The 19624-nt window shown below is 36.5% G+C and overlaps 1 protein-coding gene across 4 annotated transcripts in view; it reads left to right on the forward strand.

The window, feature by feature from the left end:
• The window catches only part of Nup58 (nucleoporin 58), a 54588-nt gene that overhangs the window by 3996 nt on the left and 30968 nt on the right, over nucleotides 1-19624 (forward strand). For 3 of the 4 annotated variants that reach the window (XR_009594181.1, XM_021649044.2, XM_021649045.2), the window contains exons 3-11: nucleotides 3521-3670; nucleotides 4490-4627; nucleotides 6767-6877; nucleotides 9859-9883; nucleotides 11063-11128; nucleotides 12185-12359; nucleotides 15667-15746; nucleotides 16910-17028; nucleotides 17377-17459. Coding sequence is in view for 3 of the 4 variants with exons in the window: in XM_021649044.2 (XP_021504719.1) it covers nucleotides 3521-3670; nucleotides 4490-4627; nucleotides 6767-6877; nucleotides 9859-9883; nucleotides 11063-11128; nucleotides 12185-12359; nucleotides 15667-15746; nucleotides 16910-17028; nucleotides 17377-17459 (947 nt within the window). In the remaining variant the exon portion in view is untranslated. The remainder of the gene's footprint in view (nucleotides 1-3520; nucleotides 3671-4489; nucleotides 4628-6766; nucleotides 6878-9858; nucleotides 9884-11062; nucleotides 11129-12184; nucleotides 12360-15666; nucleotides 15747-16909; nucleotides 17029-17376; nucleotides 17460-19624) is intronic. The other variant, XM_021649046.2, reaches the window with a different exon arrangement.

The following is a 19624-nucleotide window of genomic DNA, read 5'->3' on the forward strand; positions in this document are numbered from 1 at the left end:
TGGAATAGCACCCACCTCTCCCACCCTGCACCTGGGCTTAATGTTGTAATAAGTATTGTTTGCATTTAACACACCCTTTTCACTTTTTAATCAAATATACACAGCCTATTTTATAAAAACCAGTGCCCTAGGAAAGATGCTTGTGTTTGTTGCTATAATACATATGTCAGTCTTATTAGAAGTGTGTTATTCTCTGAAGGTGGAATCTGGAAGATAGCCATCTTCATTGATCTTTCTGGTTTTTTTGTTTGTTTTGTTTTGTTTTTGTTTTTTTCTTTCTTTTTGTCTCTGGGATTAGCTACAACCATAGCACTAATTGTAGGTAAGAATTTTTGAGAAGAGCTCAAACTCTGGTTCTCTAGTGAACTGAGTGTTTTTTCTCCTCTCATGTAATATTTCAGAATAGGGGAAAGAAGAATAATTATCAGAGAACTTTATATGGATTCTACATAATTGTTTTTTCAAAACTTTTCAGTATTTGGGTATATAAAAACTGAATGTTTTTGTATCATGCCTTTGTAAGTTACAGATGTGGATTAAATGTAGATGGTTTTTGATGTTGACTTATGTCTTACTACATTTTCAGTTGTAAGACTCTTAAGTGGAAAAAGCACCCGTGACAGTCTTAGAATTAAACCCTGCTTGTATCTCTGAAAAGTTGTGAAATGTTAATAGTCCTGTCATACCCCGAGCAAAACTTCTAGCTATTTATGACTAGGGGCTGGGGACATAGCTCAGTGGAAGATCACTTGCCTTTGTGTGTGTGAGCGTTAATTGCTGCTGCCAGTTTTTTAAGGCAATATACTAGAGAAAGTTTTAGATCCTCTTTCACCTTAATAGTTAGGTTTTTAGTGGTAAGCTCAAGGGAACGTGAACAACTAGAGTGTCCACCTCCCTTCATTCTGGAGAGCAGTAAATAGTGGGTGGCAATAAAACAGAAAGAGTGAAGGCATGTGAAAGTCCAGCGAGGTGGTGCAAGCCTGTAGTCCTAACACTCAGGAAGATCACAAGTTGGAGACCAGTGTGTGCTTCTCAGTGACTCCTAGTATAGTTAGGAAGACTGTGTGTGTGAAAAGTCTTTTGAGTTGAGTTTAAATTCATCTCTGGCATACTTTACTAAGACTTTGCTTACCTGCTAATAGAGTTTTGACAAGATTGGCTGTGAGGGTGAACAGTTTTCTTGTTCTCTGAGGCTATCCAGGCCTTCCACACATAATTTTAGAGAACTGCTTTGTGATTAACTCCTGGCTGTACTCTGGGCAATGCAAAAGCATGGTTTCTGACTTTTTTCAGAAACTTTAGAAGAAGGTCAAATATGGGTTGATTTCTGTCTTTAATCTTATTTAAGTCGTTAGTGCTTCCAAATTGTATAGCCCACATGTACACCATGCCTTGAATATTCAGTACTAACTTGAATTTGCAGTGGTGAACATGGTGCTAAGAAAATATTGACATAAAGACATTAAGTGCAGGGGCAAGGCATTCATGAGCTGTGATGTGGACATATCAGTATGTTCTGGTGTTTGATAGTGTGCTCATAGACAGAGGAAAGACAGTATGGAAGACAGAAAAAGGACGGTAGGCTTATTTGGAGACAGGAAATGTTTTAGACAAAGGAGTCAAAAGTACAGTTGGTCATAAATGATCTAAGGAGATATAAAAACCAGTTCTTGGAGTTTAGGATTCAGAAGTGGAAATGGAAGGAAGAATTGATATTTGAATAGCAAGTTGAGACCACATGAGAATGGGCAGTATTTTGCCAGGTCTTTAGACTGTTAGACATGTCTGAGAACTGACGAATCCTAATGGTGGACAGAATGACCAGATGTTGTAGAACGCTGTCCTCGTAGCTCTTGCTACTTTAAAATTAGGTTAGCTGTGGTCACCTACCTACTTGGGTCCCTCTTTGGGACTCAAAAGATTGAACCATTGATATTCCCTCTTGGTGAGGAGAGAAGGCTTATTTCCACTGGGCCGCTTCAAGTCCTGTTCTTCCCTGAGAGTATATAAGCAGTTTCTAAGTGAGGGAGAAACTTTGTAGTGCTGGGGTTGTCTATGCTTCTGTAGATAAACCCTCACTCGTATGCTTCTTTGAGTCTCCCCCGTTAAACTCATTGACCAATTCTTTCTTTTTTTTTTTTTTAAGATTTATTTTATGTATATGAGTGTTCTATCTGCATTTACACCTGCCAGAAGAGGGAATCAGTTCACATTATGAGCCACCATGTGGTTGCCAGGAATTGAACTCATGACCTTTGGAAGAGCAGACAATGCTCTTAACTGCTGAGTTATCTCTCCAGCCCCAATTATTTCTTTCAGATTTTTTTTTCCTTTTCAAACTGGGATGAGTAGACACTTACCATGTCTCTTAAAGAAAAGTTAATGCTAACACCAAGATATTTTTAAAGCAATAATACTAAGAATAGATTAGAAATTGGAAGAGACTGTCAGATTAAGAGTTTGTTACTAGAGTAAAGTTTTTGAGGGTACCAGTAATCCAGCAGTATTTTTGAAATAGAATCAGTAATTAATAAGATTTTTAACTAGAGTCATGCAGAGAAGAGCGTAAGTATCAAAGTTTTTGCCTTGAGTGATTGAATTGACTGAGGTGAGGACCTTGCAGTGAGATTCATGAGTCAAAGGGATATCCAGGCCCACCAAGCAGTGGGGATCCAGGTAGGTGTGCATTTAGACATAGCCGGGTATGGTTCTGCGTGCCTCTTATTGAACACTAGGGAGGATAAAGCAGTAGGATTTTCCAGGCTGCTTAGTGAGATACTGCCTCAGGAAAACAGAAGCTGGTGGCAGTTAGGGTTAAACTCAGATACTTGTACTGGGAGTGATGACAGTGGAGAGATCAGTGGAGGAAGCAGTGGGAGAACCCTGGGAGTATGTAGAAGGCCTGAACAGAGGAAAGAGATCTACAGACAGGGACTAGGAAGAAGGAGGAGGAAGGAGGTTGGTGCTCACAGAGATGGAGTCCAGGCAGAGAAGGATTTTCAGGAGTACAGAATGGTGTTCTGTATAGTCTGGGACAGAAAGGACTGTTTCTCTGTTTAGAGCAAAGGTAGTGAAGGAAATATTGTTAATAATGCTATTGTTGGCAAGCCTGGGGATGGAATTGAAATTGATCACAATATTATAGTTTTTGTCTTTGTGTTTATCTTTTTTGTTTTCTAAGACAGGGTCTCACTGTGTTGCTCTGGCTGTCCTGAAACTCATTATGTATACCAGGCTAGCCTAGAACTCACAGAGATTTGTCTGGCTCTGCCTCCTGAGTGTTGGGATCAAAGGTGTGAACCACCAGGGATCAAAGGTGTGAACCACCACACCCATCTCGCATTTCTTTTTCTTATCACAAAAGACCCTCTTTTTTATATTTACCATGATTCAGTCTCAAGTTGTGTATCTCTGTTCCAGTTCTTGTAGAGAAAAAGATCACAGACATAAAATACTAATTAAAACCAACATAATATCTACATGATTAAAATAAAATGTTTATTTTTATTTTTTTAAACAGGAACACCAGCTACTACATCTGCATCTACAACAGGCTTCAGTTTAGGATTCAGTAAACCTGCAGCTTCTGCTACACCATTTGCCCTGCCTGTCACTTCTACCTCAGCTAGTGGTCTCAGTCTCTCGTCTGCTCTGACGTCAACTCCAGCAGGTGAGACAGAATGGGCAGAAATTGAATTTGATGGTTACATTAAAATTTTACCCAGTTAGAGAACGTGAGTAGCCATTTATTAATCAACACTGGGCTGGGGAGGTAGTTCAGTGGGTAGTATTTATTGTACAAGCACAAAAAAATTGACACAAAATTATACTTTGAATAATTTTGAATTAGTATTTGAATTAGTTAGCCAATAATAACTGAACTATTGGCTTTTCACAGCCAAGCTTAGTGGTCCACAACCTGTGATTTGGGAGGATGCCATAGGAGGATTTTGAGTTTAAGGCAAGGCTTGGCTATGTAACAAGACTTTATCTGGAAAAAAGAAGTTAGCATTGGCCATTAAAACAATTGTGGTCATCTAGAAATGCAGTCTCTGCTCAGAATAATGAGAAGTACAGGGGTACTTTTTAGCTTTGTTTTCAAGAGACTGTTTATGGCAGGAAGTGAAATACATTTGTAAACTTAACTGGTTCAGGATTCATTTCTTTTAAAGGCACAGTTGTTGCCTGGGATTATAAACTATACTGTTGTCTAGAATTAGTTACCAGGTACCATTCTAATAGTTCCCAAAGCTATTTTTTGGGGTGAGGGGGAAACGGGAGGGCCACTGGTTTCTGCCTTGAAACTGTTATTAATTACTCTTTATTCTGAGTATTTCCAAAGTTTTCTTGAGAAAGTGGTTTCCCCAAAGATTCAGTTGTGTCAGTAGGATTCTGTTTTTGAGAATGTACTCCTATTTTTCTATGGTGTTTTCAAGTGCTCTTTCTGTGTGAAGGCGTATTCATCTCTTTCTCTTTCTCTCACTTTCAGCATCCACGGGATTTACTTTAAATAACTTGGGCACAACACCAGCCACAACTACAACAGCATCAACAGGGCTTTCTTTAGGGGGAGCCTTAGCTGGTTTGGGTGGTTCACTTTTCCAGAGTGCAAACACAGGAACATCAGGTAATTGGTAGTAGTTTTTTCCCCCCCAGAATAGTAAATATTTGTATTTAAATTTATTTTAGCTTGGTAGAACAAACACTTTTTATAATTTATTCAATTTTTTTTATGTGCATTAGTGTGACATTGTCAGATCCCTTGGAATTGGCATTACAGACAATGTGCGCTGCCATGTGGGTGCTAGGAATTGAACCCAGGTCCTTTGGAAGTGCAGACAGTGCTCTTAACCACTGAGCCATCTCTCCAGCCCCAACAAACACTTTTTTTTTTAAATAATGTTTTTCTTTCAACATAAAAACCAAAATAATTTTCTATATAAGTGAACATCTTAGCCAAACTTTAGAATATGTTGTCCCTTTTTCTCAGTGAGCATATTTAAGGAAAGATTCAGAAAATTTCCACAGAAATTTATCTTTTAAATAAATGTCAATGAAGTTGGGTAGGGCATGAAGGTCAGTGGTGAAATTTGTTTAGTATGAGTTATAAGGGAGGTTTACATCCTAACTTCATCTATTACAGCTAGATAAGTTGGCTTCTAAGTATGGTTTTTATTTTGGAAGTCAGGAGATGGTATTTTTGAAAGTGAGTAAAGCTTTCCTGTTATTTGAAGACTTTGTGGAATTATTTCATGTAGAAGTATAACCTCAGGAGCTTTCTGGTTAGTGGTTCAGCAATGGTTAATGGTTCAGGAGAAGTTGATACATATATTTAAATGTAGAAATCATAGTAATCTTAGACCCATTTTAATAGGTTTTTCTCTAGTTATATAAGGTGAAAAAAAAGCATAGCCTGATGCTTTCTGCCAAAGAACCTAGTGATTTTTTTGTCTTTTATTAAGTGAATGGAAAATATCCTGGCAATTGGCAAGGAAGGAAAGGAGTGGGCCAGGGTGACCTGTAGAAATCTGTAGTGTTCAGATTCTTTTTATTACTAATTTTTACCATTCTCTAGTTTTGTATTTACTCAAAATACCTTCCAATAACCCAACATATAATGGATGCATCATGCCTACTTGTAGTATAAGCATATAGACATTTTTCACACAGGTTTGTATAGAATCAAAGCGAAAATACCATAAAAAGGAGAGGCAAGCTAGTGCTTTTTTTCCCCCCAATTTGTTTTTTCTATTGCTGTAACCAAATAGAAGCAACTTGAGTTCTGTTAAGAGAGTACAGTTGAGGTTCAGGCACAGCATCTTCTTGGCTTGTTCCCATCACCACAGGATCAGGAAACAGAAGATTCTCAGCCAAATCTGTACTACTTCTTGGACTTTTGACACAATATTCAATGCTTAGGTCCATGCTAACTTAAAAGTGCCATTGACGCTAAAGGTTACAGGTGGAGTATCACTTTGATGAAGTGCTGGAAGCCAGAATTGCTTAATATATGGCACATTTCAGATTGTGGGTTGGGGTTACCTAGCGTAATATTTTTTAGTCATTGCTACAATTTAAATCTGGTTTTTAGTTATCACATCACATTTTCTCTGTTTTAAAAACAGATAGCATCGTATCTAGACAGCAGATAGAACAGCAGATTGCATCTTATCTAAACAGTGTAGAAATACATTCATTGGTATGTGTAAAAATGTTTGTCAACAAAAATTTAGTTGGCTGGTAAATACAATTACAATCACTGACTAATCCGTTTGAGCCTTTTTGTCAGTGAGATGAGATTTAAATAATAAATAAAGGTTATTTACTTTTTAAACAAGTTTTTCTTTCATTTTAAGAATACCTTGGGAATGTATAGTTAACATAAATCACACCTGCATTTTACAAATTCACACTAGATTATTTTAAAATTGTATAATTCCAAAATATCAAACAGCAGGCTGTATTAATCCGAAAGTATATCATGTGAAATGGATTTTTATAGAAAAGTTTTAAAGATAAATAAAAATTAAATGTTGTTGGGCCCTTTAATAATGAAAGATTCCAACTTCTAAACTAAACATACCATTGCAGCCCAACAAGATTATCAACATTTCCCCAAATTATGCTCTGGATTTGAATTCGTTATTATTTTCCTAAAGCAAGTAGGAAGAACATGTATGGTCTTAAAGTACTGAGTGCTTTGGTTAGTAAGGGAGAATTCTTCTAAAGTCAGGAAAGTTAATAAATGGTGTTTGGTCATTTATAGGTCTCGGACAAAATGCTTTAAGCTTGTCTTTGGGAACTACAGCACCTACTTCAACTGCAGGCAATGAAGGCCTTGGCGGTATAGATTTTAGTACCTCATCAGATAAAAAAAGTAAGTAATGTTATTCCTGTTTCATTCTAACAGCATTGCTAGGATGCTTACAGGACACTCAAAATTCCTGCCTGAAAGATCACTAGTAAAATCACTAAGATTCATTAGTATGGTACCTTTAAGTTTGTTTACATTATCATCAGTATGCTACCAATTGTGTGTGTTGACATAAACTATTGACTTTTGTAAATAGCTTAAATGGTGTATATGTCTTACATAGCTATGTTAATATATATTTATTGCTTATTTGCAAATCAGGACAATTATCTGTATATTTTGTATGTACTCTTTCTAACTCAGTAAACATTGGAATTTTGTTTTTTATGTTGGTGATTTATTTGGTTGGCTTTTTCACTCTGAAGAGAGAAATAAAAGAAATGCACAACTTTGTTTCCCGTCTGTTCGGTTCCCCTGTTCTTCTGTGTTTATACTGTGTCTGAGCTAAAGTAGAACAAAGATTATGTGTAGAATAATGTACCACCTCCCAGATCCATTAGTTGGTGATATCTGTCAGGATTCTTTTATTAAATCACAGGATTTTCCCTCTTTATTTATTATATATACATATATATGTATATTGGGGAATATAAGTGCCCAGAGTACAGAAAAAGGATTAGATTCTGTGCGGCTGGAATTATAGGCAGTTGTGAACTGCGACATGGGTGCTGGTAAACTAACTAGGGTCCTGTGCAAGGGCAATACATATGCTCTTAGACACTTGTGCTGTTTAGTTTTGTCAACTTCACACAACCTAGAGTGATTGCAGAAGAGGGAACTTCAGTTGAGAAAATGCCCCCACTAGATTGGCCCATGGGCAAGTCCGTGGTACATTTTCTTGGTTGATGGTTGATGTTGGAGGGCCAAGCTCACTGGGAGTAGTGCTGCCACTGGGCTGGTGGTCCTGGGTTCTCTAAACCCTTTCATCCCATTGTTGATTTTTGTCAGGGTGTTTTATATAGCAATAGAAGCATAACTAAAATGTCACTGATACATCTTTCCAGCTTCTTTTTATCTATAGTACACATATAAGTTAGCTTGGGGCCTGTATCCATGAGATTTAGCCAGATGGAGGGAGAGTAGGGAAATGAAGAAAAAGTAACATGGAATGAGGCTTTGCCTTTCTAAAGAATTGACAGAGGCTACTGTAGGGTACAGGTATCAGACACCAGAGGTTATAAATAACTTTTTATACCATATTGAATTTTATAATTAAACTGAAGGGTTTTGATGAGATTTGTTTTAAGATTTAAATGAGGTGGTTGTGGAGAACATTATGTTAAAACTCAAATAACATTATGATAACCCAAATATCACTTGTTTCTCTCCCTCCTACTTCCCCTCTTGTATCTAGGCTGGGGGGAAACGCTGAAAGGAGAAAGAGGACTGAAGTCTAAAAGAATAGGGGAGCAGAAGTAAAAGATAATAAAATGATTATGCCATGAAAGCAGGAGTGGGAAGTATTTGAGGGGAAGAAGGGGACTAGCAAGATAAGAGGTAGGGAATAGGAAGTTAAAGCAAGTATAGTGATGTGTGTGTAGAAAAATAAAAGGGGGGAGTGGGAGGTAATAAAGAACATTTAGATGGCTGTGTGGGAAGTAGCTGAAGAATGCAAGGGTAGTAAATGTTTGTATGTGTATTACTGAGACAAAGCGGGTAGAGTGATGGGGTCCACGATAATCTAGCCTTTACATGTTGTATATAGAAAACTGTAGCCCAAAACTAAAGTGTTGAGGAAATAATACATATCTTAGTTATTCTTCTATTGCTGTGCTAAAAAAAAACATGACCAAGGCTGCTTATAAAAGAGTTATTTGGCTTACAATTCCAGAGGGATAGTAGTCCATTGTAAGAGCAGAGACCGTAGGTAGGAGGCGCTGGAGCAGCCCTTGAGAGCCCACATCAGGAACAGCAAGCCGAGTGGAGAGCGCAAACTGGGAATGGTGTGGCTTTTGAAAACTAAGCCAGCCTATAGTGATACCTCTTCAGCAAGGCCACACATTTTAATCGTACCCAAACTGCCGCACACTGGGGTCTAAGTATTAACATTTCCTAGAAGATGGAGGACATCTCATTCAAACCACTACATACATTAGTTTTAAGAAAATGAGTTATTTGGATAAAGAAAATTAAATTCCTGTTTTTATTACCTTGTCTTGCCAAATCTTAGAATTCATTTATAGAAGGAAGGTTCCAGATTCAGAAATGTTGAACTGTGAAAGGTAATGGTGAAGTAATCCATATTTTTATGAAAAAATAAATATGAAGCCATGGAAGAAGAGCTAAAAACCCATCTATCTATCTATATGTAAAGATAAGTGGCAAATGACGTTAAAATGTAGAGTACTTGATTTTTACACGTTTTCTCACATTTTAACATCTCTGGAATCAATATGTTTTATGGATTAGAAATAGGTGAATGAATGTGATATGTATGAGACAAAAAATACAATTAGTGTTGGATAACTTAACAGTTACCTCAGTGAAAATGTACAGATCACAGGAGTGAGCAGTTCACAAATGGAAAAAATGTTTGACCTCACAATTACATTAAGAAATAGAAGTTGAATGATAGTGTGAAGGCATTTTAAGTGATGTCCATTGTGGAGGGTCTGATATAGTCTGTGCTGTGGCAGATCAGAAGGTACTTGGAGATGGTTATCTTACAGGATGGAGAAGTTAGGACGTTCATACTGGTGATGGTGGTATTTAAGTTTCTGTAGTTAAACTGGTAGACAGGGACTTAAACTACCCATACAAGAAACTGTTTTAAAAAGTTGTTTCTTCTTGAGGGAAGTAGATGCAGCTGATCTCTGTAATGTACTTGCTTGATGTCAAATCTCCATCATGACGATATTCTTCCTTAAGTTCAGGGCATCACATGCTTGTGTTTGTATTTTTAATTTTTGTTAGCTTAAAACTTGGAATGTGTTAAAGTGTTGTTAAATGACCTGTTTTTACATGAAGCTTCTTGAATTTTCTAGGTGATAAAACAGGAACAAGGCCAGAGTAAGTTTATAATTTAACTTTAAAATATTTTAATTATTTTAAAATATTTTATTTACTAAATTGTTGGCAGATTGTATAGATAGAAGTAAGTTATAACCAGGTATACATTTAGAAGACAAAAAAAATCAGTATTTGCCAAAAATGATAAATAGGTTTTTGAAACCCTTTGAAATGTCAAATCTTTGATTACTGGTCACTGAGAAAATTTAAAGCCATTTTTTAGGAAAAGGTGGTTGACATTTCCCAGATAATAGAAATAATTTAATTTTAGCCTTCTGAATGCTGAGTATTGACCCAGGGCTTTGCGCGTGCTCTGTGTGAACTCTTGTGCAGCCCTTACACTGTCAACTTCACACACACAAATTACTGCTCCAGGACCATTTTACTTCCTTGTGTTTTCAGCTGAGGCAATAGCTTCCATATGCATCGTATGTGTGCTTAGAATATGATATTTTTTTTACTTGGCAGTTACCCGATTAATTTGTATTTTGATAAATGAATCATTTGTAAGGACATAGGTTTACTCCTCATAAATGTATTTCTTTAATCTATTAAAGTTGAGTACCCGGGGACCAGAAGTGTTTCAGAGTTTGGATATTTATTAACAAGCTGAACAAATCTAACTCAAAATTTAAAAGTTTTGAATTAAGGATTGGAGAGACTGGGAGTTCTAGCCAGCACTGTAAAATGATTCTGTTACAGCATGCCATATTTTAATTTATTGTTTGTGTCTTTTATTATTATGTCAGTAGGCATATTTTTCCATTTGAGTGAAGGTTATAAAATACAAAGTTATGTTGAGTATCTGATGAAAAAAGCTTTGTTAATTTAATCTTAATATTTTCTTAACTGAATGTCAATCATAGAATCTTCTAATCAGAAGAAACTTAATTTAATTTCTCATTCAGTATAGTATTTTCAGATTTTATTTCAGACATTTAAATACTTTTAAGAATATGACACACACCAATCTTTGGTAAAAAATATTGGTGTCAAATAAATAGCTAACATTTTTTTTCAACTCAGGAAAATTATTTTCTTTATAAAGACTGTAGTAAGAATATAAGTAGAGAACATCGCTATATTCTCATTTTTAACATCTGATTTGTTAGTTCTTAGAGTCTGGGTAGTATGAATGCATTTGTGGATGGCATTAATGTGGTGTGGCTTTTTTCATAGGGATAGTAAAGCACTAAAAGACGAGAATCTGCCTCCTGTCATCTGTCAGGATGTTGAAAATCTCCAGTAAGTACCAAGTGTAAATAAGATAAATAACACTTGAAAATTTATTGGTACAATTTTAGGGGAAACATCTTTTGCTAAATATTTAATGAGTGGTTTCTTCCCACATCAATCATTAATCAAGAAAATGCCCAACGGACTTGTCAATGGGCCAGTTTGATGGAGGCAATTGCTTTATTAAGGTTCCCTCATTCCAAGTGTCCCTAGTTTGTGTTAAGTTGAAAAAAATTAGCACACACACAAATAATGTTGAAAAAATTTAATCAGTAAAGTAAGAATAAAAATCTGTAATTATTAGCCAGGCATGGTGGTGCACGCCTGTAACCCCAGCACTCAAGGAGCCAGAGGCAGGCAGATCTCTGTGGGTTCAAGGCCCACAAAGCAATACTAGGACAGCCAAGGCTACATAGAGAAAAAAAAACAAAAAACAAAACCTGTCTTGAAGAAAACAAACAAACAGAAAAACCCAAAAACCCTGTATCATTCTGTTAAAAAAGTGCCAGATGGTGGTAGCACACCCTTTTAATTCCAGCACTTGTATGTTTGAGGCCTGCCTGGTCTACAAAAGGAGTTTCAGGACAGCCAGGACTGTTACACAGAGAAAAGCTGTCTTGAAACACCAATTGTGTGTGTGTGTGTGTGTGTGTGTGTGTGTGTGTGTGTGTGTATGTATGAATGAATTATAATTTTTCTTTAGAAATAAAAGGGGGTGTTATTTTTTTAAATCTTGTTCTCTTCTTAATATTTTTTCCTGAAGAGTTGTTTTATGTGTATGAGTGTTTTGCGTGCGTGTATGTCTGCGCAGTGCTTTCCTATCTGGTACCTATACAGGTCAGAAGAGGACCTTGAACTGGAGTTACAGCTGGTCATAAGCTGATTGTGAGCTGCTATGTGGGTGCTGGGAACTGAACTTGGGTCTTCCGCTAGGGTAGTGTATTGCTCTTAACTGCTGAGCCATCTCCCCAACCCATCTACATATACATCATTTCCATCCCTCCCTTCCCCACCTCTATCTTTTTCCTCCCCACCCCTCATGCCTGTATTCTTTTGCTATTTTAGGAAATTTGTCAAGGAACAAAAACAAGTCCAAGAAGAAATTAGTCGAATGTCTTCCAAAGCGATGCTTAAAGTCCAGGAAGACATCAAGGCTCTGAAGCAGCTTCTGTCGTTGGCTGCCAGTGGGTTACAGAGGAATACCCTCAATATTGACAAACTGAAGTTAGAAACTGCTCAGGTATGCCATACTACAGCGTGTGTGGGAGGATGGTTTGTGAAATCAAAATAGAAATTAATTCTAAAGTTTGATGTATACATGCTAAATTAAAATGGAGCATTCATAAAATTTTAGATTACCATGTTACTTCTTACTTAATGTTATATATGTACTCTATGTGTATGTATAGCAATGTCCTAAGTAGGTTATACTTTTTAGCTTAGATTAGTTTTCATGATAGCCATTTAGAGTAGATACTGTTGTCTGTAATATTTAATTACATCTGCAGAGAACTTTGTTACGAGTTTGAGGAACAGTCCTTGCTAGTCCTTTTCTTAACCTTAAACTCTCATAAGAGTGCTTATGGACAAGCTTATCTTATAAAGGAGGAAAATACCTGGACAGAAAATGTTTTCTAACCTGTCAGTTAGATTAAAAACTATGACATGCTCTGTTAATACCAAGTTTAACTAGTTAATTGCTATAACAAAACTAATGTCATCACTTGTCTCTACTGAATTTTTCCACCTGTGGCATACAATTAAGTGGTTCTTCTTCATGGAAGAGGAGTGATAATATATGAATCACTTGTGTTTTATGTATTATAATTAGAAAGTCATCCTTTCCTAGCATCTAGACAGAGTTAGTGTTAAGTTTCATGTGATGCCTTTTTACTGTAGGGGTATCAAGTGCTGTGCTCTTCAAAGTGAAGTGATAGAATTTTCAGTAGAACCTTCAGAGGTGGCTATGTAATCTGTCTTTAAGTCATTTATTCAAGAATACTTTGTAATCTTTTAAATAATGCTATTAAAATAAAAGGGACTGGAAGACTTTCTTGTCTGTTCTCAAGGTCCTACTGCCTAATCTTTTCACTCAATAGGAATATATTCCTCTTGTGTGTTTTTCTCAGTCATTTTCCTTTATCACTGGGTACTTTTTAGGAAAAATAAAATGTTAATTATGCCTTAGATAAATGAATATTTAGACTTATTTAAACATGAAATTATATGAAACGAAATTTTGTATACAAAATACATGAATTTATATTTTAATAAAAAGTTATCATTAGCCAATAAAGGAGGTGGCAAGCTAAAAGAACCTATGCTGGTCAAGGTTCTCTAGAGGACCAGAACTTACAGAATGAATCTATATGTATATAGAGAAACAAACAGCTTACAGGCTGTTGTCTAGCTTGTCCAACAATGGCTTTCTACAATCTAAAGGTTCAAGATTCAAGTAGTTGTTCAGTCCATTAGACTAGATGCCTCAGCTGGTCTTCAGTATGATGGAATCCCAAAGAAGTAGACTTTAATGCTGGTGAAGGAATGGTCTTTCCAGTGAGAATGAGAGCAAGCAGGCAAAGAGAGCAAGCTTCCTTCTTCCATCTCCTTTATATAGGCTGCCACCAGGTGTGACCCACATTAAAGGTGGCTCTTCCTACTTCAAAGATACGGATTAGAAGTGAGTCTTTCCACTTAAAATGATTTCATTGAAAAAATACAGATAGTGTTTTAGTTAATTACTGATGGAGTCAGGTTGACAATGAAGAATAGGCATCATCGACCCCAACACTGTATGTAGGTGCACTGTAAGTGTTTTGAGATAAAAAGATAATTGGGCTAAATGAAATAGTGAAATGGTTAGGTAGAGTCTGAAGGTGGTAAGCACAGATGCAGATCCTTAAGGAATTGTCACCTCAACTTTCTTCACAAAGTCTTACACTCTGTGTCAAGAACTAACACTCCCCAAACTTTATCAGTTTAAGTATTACTTCCTTTGTGAAATTATTACAATCTACCCCAGAAATTATTTTCAAAAAAGTCTTCCATGGAAATAAAGGGATTCTTTGGTGAAGGGTAACAGACCAAATCTGATGACCACAAAGCCTCATAAATACTTATCCCCACCCCCCTCTTTTCTTTGATTTCTTTTTGTTTTTGGCAAAGTAATCCAAGAGTTTAAGTAAGTAGGTTGTGTTCTTTTGCTTTTGTTTGACTGGAGTAGACAGCAGATGCTTTATTGATACTATATTGTTGGGTTTAGTTGTCATAACATTCAATGTCTGTTTTAAAAATCTGTATTTTGGGGGGGATTTAGGGCTTTAGGGACCAAAAACTAATTCTGCTAAAAAACAAACAAAAATCCCTCCTTAAATCAATGAGATATAATGTTTTAGACACAAAGGGCTCAACTTGACACTTGTACCATGAGTCTAATGTGTGATTTATGATGAGTCTTGAAATGTTTTAAGTATCACAAAGGCTTGTGTTTAGGAAAGAGAAGGGGCAGTGTCCAGGGGTATGACATGGCATATGTGAAGATCTGCCGGCAGCTTTTTCCTGAAGAATGCTTGTCAAGAATCATGTTCACATAAGTAGGTAGTGAGATGCTGGGGTGGTAGAAACCCAAGGGTTAAAAGGCCATGTCAGGTATAGTGATGCAGGAGGGGTGAGTTAGGAAGCTGAGGCAGGGGGATTCTGAGTTGAGGCTAGTCTGAATTACATAATGGGGTATTATCTCAAAAACAAAAACAAAAAAAAGTAAAATGGTACAAAGAACTATTGTAACTTTAACAGCTTGGTCGTTTAATAAGGGAGAACATGTTACTGTGGGGAGCATAAATTTAAGGTAATTCTTTTAAAAAATTGTTAAAAAATAGGGGTTGAAAAAAGCTATGGAATGACAGGAGTATGAGGTATAAGGTGTAAGAGAGAATATTAGTCTTGAAAACCCATTGGATAAAAGTATAAGATGACATTGATGAAGCGTAGAAACTCTCAGGCTTCTCACACAGTGTATTAGCAAATAAAGTATGTGTGATCTACTTCCTCATCAGTGAGAAGAGAAACAGCTCTGTTATAGGCATACTCTAGACTGACAAGATGGCATGACTAAAGCCTTCAGTAATGTTAGTGTATGGCAGTCGGCTGGCCAGGTGGTAATCCTTGCTGACATCAGCCTCTGCTTTTTCTGAACTGCTTGCCTTTTCTTAAAAATAGTATTTCCTATATTGCATAGTGAATGTTTTAAAACAGTGCCAAAATCTTTTCATTGTGGTTGAATTTATATTATAAATTTATAAAATTTTATTCATAGATCCTCAAAAAGATCAGTATAAGTTTATCTAAGATTTATTGAAAGTTTTATTTGTCTTCTTTTGAAAAAGGTTCATCGTGTAATACAGCTTGTTCTATTACCTGTTTTTTTTTTTTTAAGCATGTCCATCTAATTGTTTGACATCTTGGTCAGAAATGGTTGGTATATTAGCTTACTTCTTATGTGGCTTCTTTGTTTCCTTGTGTGTTTTTAAAATCTCTGAATGTACTAGGAGTTAAAGAATGCTGAAATAGCTTTAAGAACCCAGAAAACACCACCTGGACTCCAACATGAAAATACAGCTCCTGCTGAGTAAGTTACTGGGTTTTTCTTTTTTGAACAAAAGCTTTTCATTTTATGACAGCAGAGCAATAATCATACACAGAATTTTTGGTTTGCTACATGGGAAGGCTTAACTTGGATCTTTATAATGATTTCTTCTAATTATCCTAGGATGGTAACTTATTCTTGTCTTACTGAAAGGCTAAGATCTGAATTTCCAGCTATCTTTGATAAGAGAGCAGTGACATAGTCTCAGTGCTCACTGTCTGCAGCTAGTGTGCTCGGCTCTGGCTCTGCACTACCTCTTCTTTCAGTCTATCACTTCTAGTCTTAGTGAGTTTGGATGTCACAAAGGCAGGTGAGGTGTGTGTGTATGTGTGTGTGTGTGTATCTGTCTGTCTATGTATGTATGTGATTCTTGCTGTACTTCCCTCTTGTTCCTTTTCCTTAAGGCAGTTATTTTAGAATTGCAGAAAACTTCAACAACAGATATTTCCCATATATACCTTTGATCCAAATTCCCTACTTACTAAATTTATCATGTGTATTTTGTTTTCATATTCTGTATATCTGTTTATATCCCACAAGCAACATTTTCCATTATTTGCAAACAATGTTTTGTTTTTTTTTTTTATGTTTTAACTGTGAATTCCTTAAAAATAAGGATAATTGCTTACATAACACTATAGTTAACCAAGTTCAGGAAATAGCTGATACTCATCTTACTCATTACCATGACATGCTTCTGTACTGATTTCATTTCCCCTTTTTATGCTCACAGCAAAAGTTCATGTTGCCAAAAGTTTTCACAGCTACTTCTCCCTTCCCCTCCCCTCCATTCCCCACCTCCCCATTAATTTGCCTTTTTTCTTCTAGGATCCTGATAGGGGTGGGGTGTTGCATTTATTTGTAATTTTCCTTAATCTCTACCTGTCTATAATAGGTGAGTCCTACCTTGTGTTGGATGACTTTGCTACTTTAAAGATTATGAAGTCACTTTGTGTAATATGTCCTCTATAATTGAAATAATGTTACATCAGTAATAGTAAAAAACTGTTTCAAACTCCAAATCTGTGAATTATATCCTCACCCTAAATTGACAGCCCCACTTAAAAGAAGACATTTCCTTCGTTAGTGGTCTTTTTAAGCATAAAGGAAACACTGTTTTAAATATTTGCTGTAACTCTTTATAGCTACTTCCGAATCTTGGTTCAGCAGTTTGAGGCACAGCTTCAGCAGTACAGGCAGCAGATTGAAGACCTAGAAAACCATCTTGCCACTCAAGCCAACAACTCACACATAACCCCTCAAGGTAACAGCACTGCTGCACTGTTATGTTGTTGATAGGCAGTTACACTTATAAGTAGGTTGTGCAAACAACTATATTGCTTGTCTTAAGCTGCTTTAAGAAAATGTCCCAGAAAGTGTTTGGTAAGTCTTAGTTCCCTGGAGATGTAGAATGCTATATTGTAAGTAGTTTACATTGATGACTTGGCAGGGGGAGGGTGGGTCGCGGTCTAGGACTTCCCTTCCTTTTCAGGTCACTGATGGAAACGTCTTCTCTCAGTCTTCTTAGCCTGATGTCTTCTGTAGTTGTAAAGGAAAGTGACAGAGTTGCAGAAAAATATGTTCATACTTGTTTCATAATTTTATCTTACAGATTTATCAATGGCTATGCAGAAAATTTATCAAACATTTGTAGCATTAGCTGCACAACTTCAGTCTATTCATGAAAATGTCAAGGTAAGCGTTTGTTGTCAATTCACCTGTCTGCATATAGGGCCTTGGGACTAGCTTTGATGTTAACACTCATTTTCCCTAATTATTGTTAGTCAGTATACCTAGTTGACTCTGTGTATGTGTGTGTAATGCTTGTATAACCCACGTTCAGATTGTTGCTCTCTCTTTTCCAGTATAAATTCACTATAGAAAACAAATGTCCCTAGTGACAAATCCTTCTTTATGCTAACTCACTCTAACGTGTGTTTTATTAATATTTATTAATCATAAAGCTAATTGTAAGGAGCACTTGGTTACAATTTCTTTCACATACTGGGAACTCTTTACCAAATAATGTAATATTTATTTGAATAATGTAAATGAAATCATTTGTCATTGAGTATTGATTTTTATGTAATTATATTAGTTTAAAATTTTTTTATGTGTAGGCCAGATAGATGTTTTTGTTTTTGTTTTTTTTAATTCAAGTGAAATATAAAATAAAGTATACTTTTTTTGGGGGGGGCAGCTAATTAAAAAAATATAACTTCTTAGTTATCTATACTCCAGAAAATCCTTGAAAATTCAAAGTTGCTAAGCCTGACTCTAAGTATAAGGTATTCAGACATTTCATTGAGTTTGTTCATATTTGCTTGATTCCTGGTAATAGAGTTTTTAAAAAGTTAACTGTTTTAGACTGGGTCATTTTTAAATTGTTGACCCACACCAACAGATTTGAAACTTCAAAGCATTTTTAAATTCCTCTACTTCACTTCAGCCATCATCAGATCCTGATTGTTTGATCATTTTGCCACTCTTGAAGCATTTGTTTCTTTTATTTTAAAATTTCTTTAAGAGTTAAGTGTATAAGTGTTTGCATGCATGCATATCTGTGTACCATGTGTGTGCCTAGTGCCAATGGAGCCTAGAAGAGTGTTCAATTCCCCTGGAACTGGAGGTACAGGTGCTAGTGAGCTAGTAGCTGCACAGGACAGCCTTGAGCTCATTCTTCATCCCAGGCAAGCCTTTAGGTTGTTACTCTCTGCCTTATCTTCTGCAGTTTATGGGGTTTTAGACCTATGACACCAGGCCTAGTCACAAAGTTGTCTTCAGTAGACTTTCTTTCCTCTTGTTTGAAAAACAGCCTTTTTTAGTAAGAGGCCAGAAAACAGACTGAGGTTACCATAAATACATATTTGAATAATTATTGTCTCTCGTCTTTTTTCTGTTTGACAGGGTCTTGCTATATATCCTAAATTGGCCTGGAGCTCCTGTCTCAGCTCCCCTAGTTGTTTCCTGATTTATTTACATATATTTCTAAGAACCAAACACTTGACTTTGGTCAGATTGATTATGTGTCTCGATTAGGATTTATTGCTGTGACAAAACACCATGACTAAAAGCAATTGGGGAGGAAAGGGTTTATTTCCTCTTAGACGTTTCAGGTCATACTCTGCTACTGAGGAGAATCAGGAGTGGAATTTGAGGCAGGAACTGAAGCAGAAGTCACAGAGAAGTGCTGCTCCCTGGCTTGCATCTTGCTCAGCCAGCTTTGTTATACAACTCAGGACTGCTTTCCCAGGGTCTGCACTCCTCACAATGGTCTGTGTTCTCTCATCAACAATTCAGAAAATCCTTGGCAGACTTGCAGTAGGCAGTCTTACAGAGGCATGGTCTCAGTTGAGAGTTACTCTTGCCAAATGACTCTAGCTTATGTCAAGTTAACAACTAGCCAGGAAATTATATTATTATCTATTTTCATACACGTTCTAGATTTGTACATATCTTTGTGAATCTCAGAATTATTTTGGTTCCTGTTGTTTCATTAACCGATTGAAAAAGAGTTGAATTACCTTACCCAGTGCACCTCAGTGAGATTAACAAAGTGGGAAGTTTTAAAATTCATACATTCGAGGTCAGCCTGGTCTACAGAGCAAGTTCCAGGACAGCCAGGGCTACACAGAGAAACTGTCTTGAAAAAGAACAGGGTTATTCAAGAAGTAAAAAACTCATCATATAAACCATGGTTGGTGTTATATGTGTGGTTGGTCCTCTCTCCCCCTTTAAAAAAATGTTTTTGTGAAGTCTTAGGCCATTACTTCCTGTTATCGAAGTTGCGCTATGTTTGGGAACATATATGGGATGCAGGGAGAGGAAGAATGGATTTGAGCACAGTAGTGAAGTTTGTT

This window comes from Meriones unguiculatus, chromosome 9 (assembly GCF_030254825.1).
Source record: "Meriones unguiculatus strain TT.TT164.6M chromosome 9, Bangor_MerUng_6.1, whole genome shotgun sequence".
Taxonomy (NCBI): Eukaryota; Metazoa; Chordata; class Mammalia; order Rodentia; family Muridae; genus Meriones; species Meriones unguiculatus.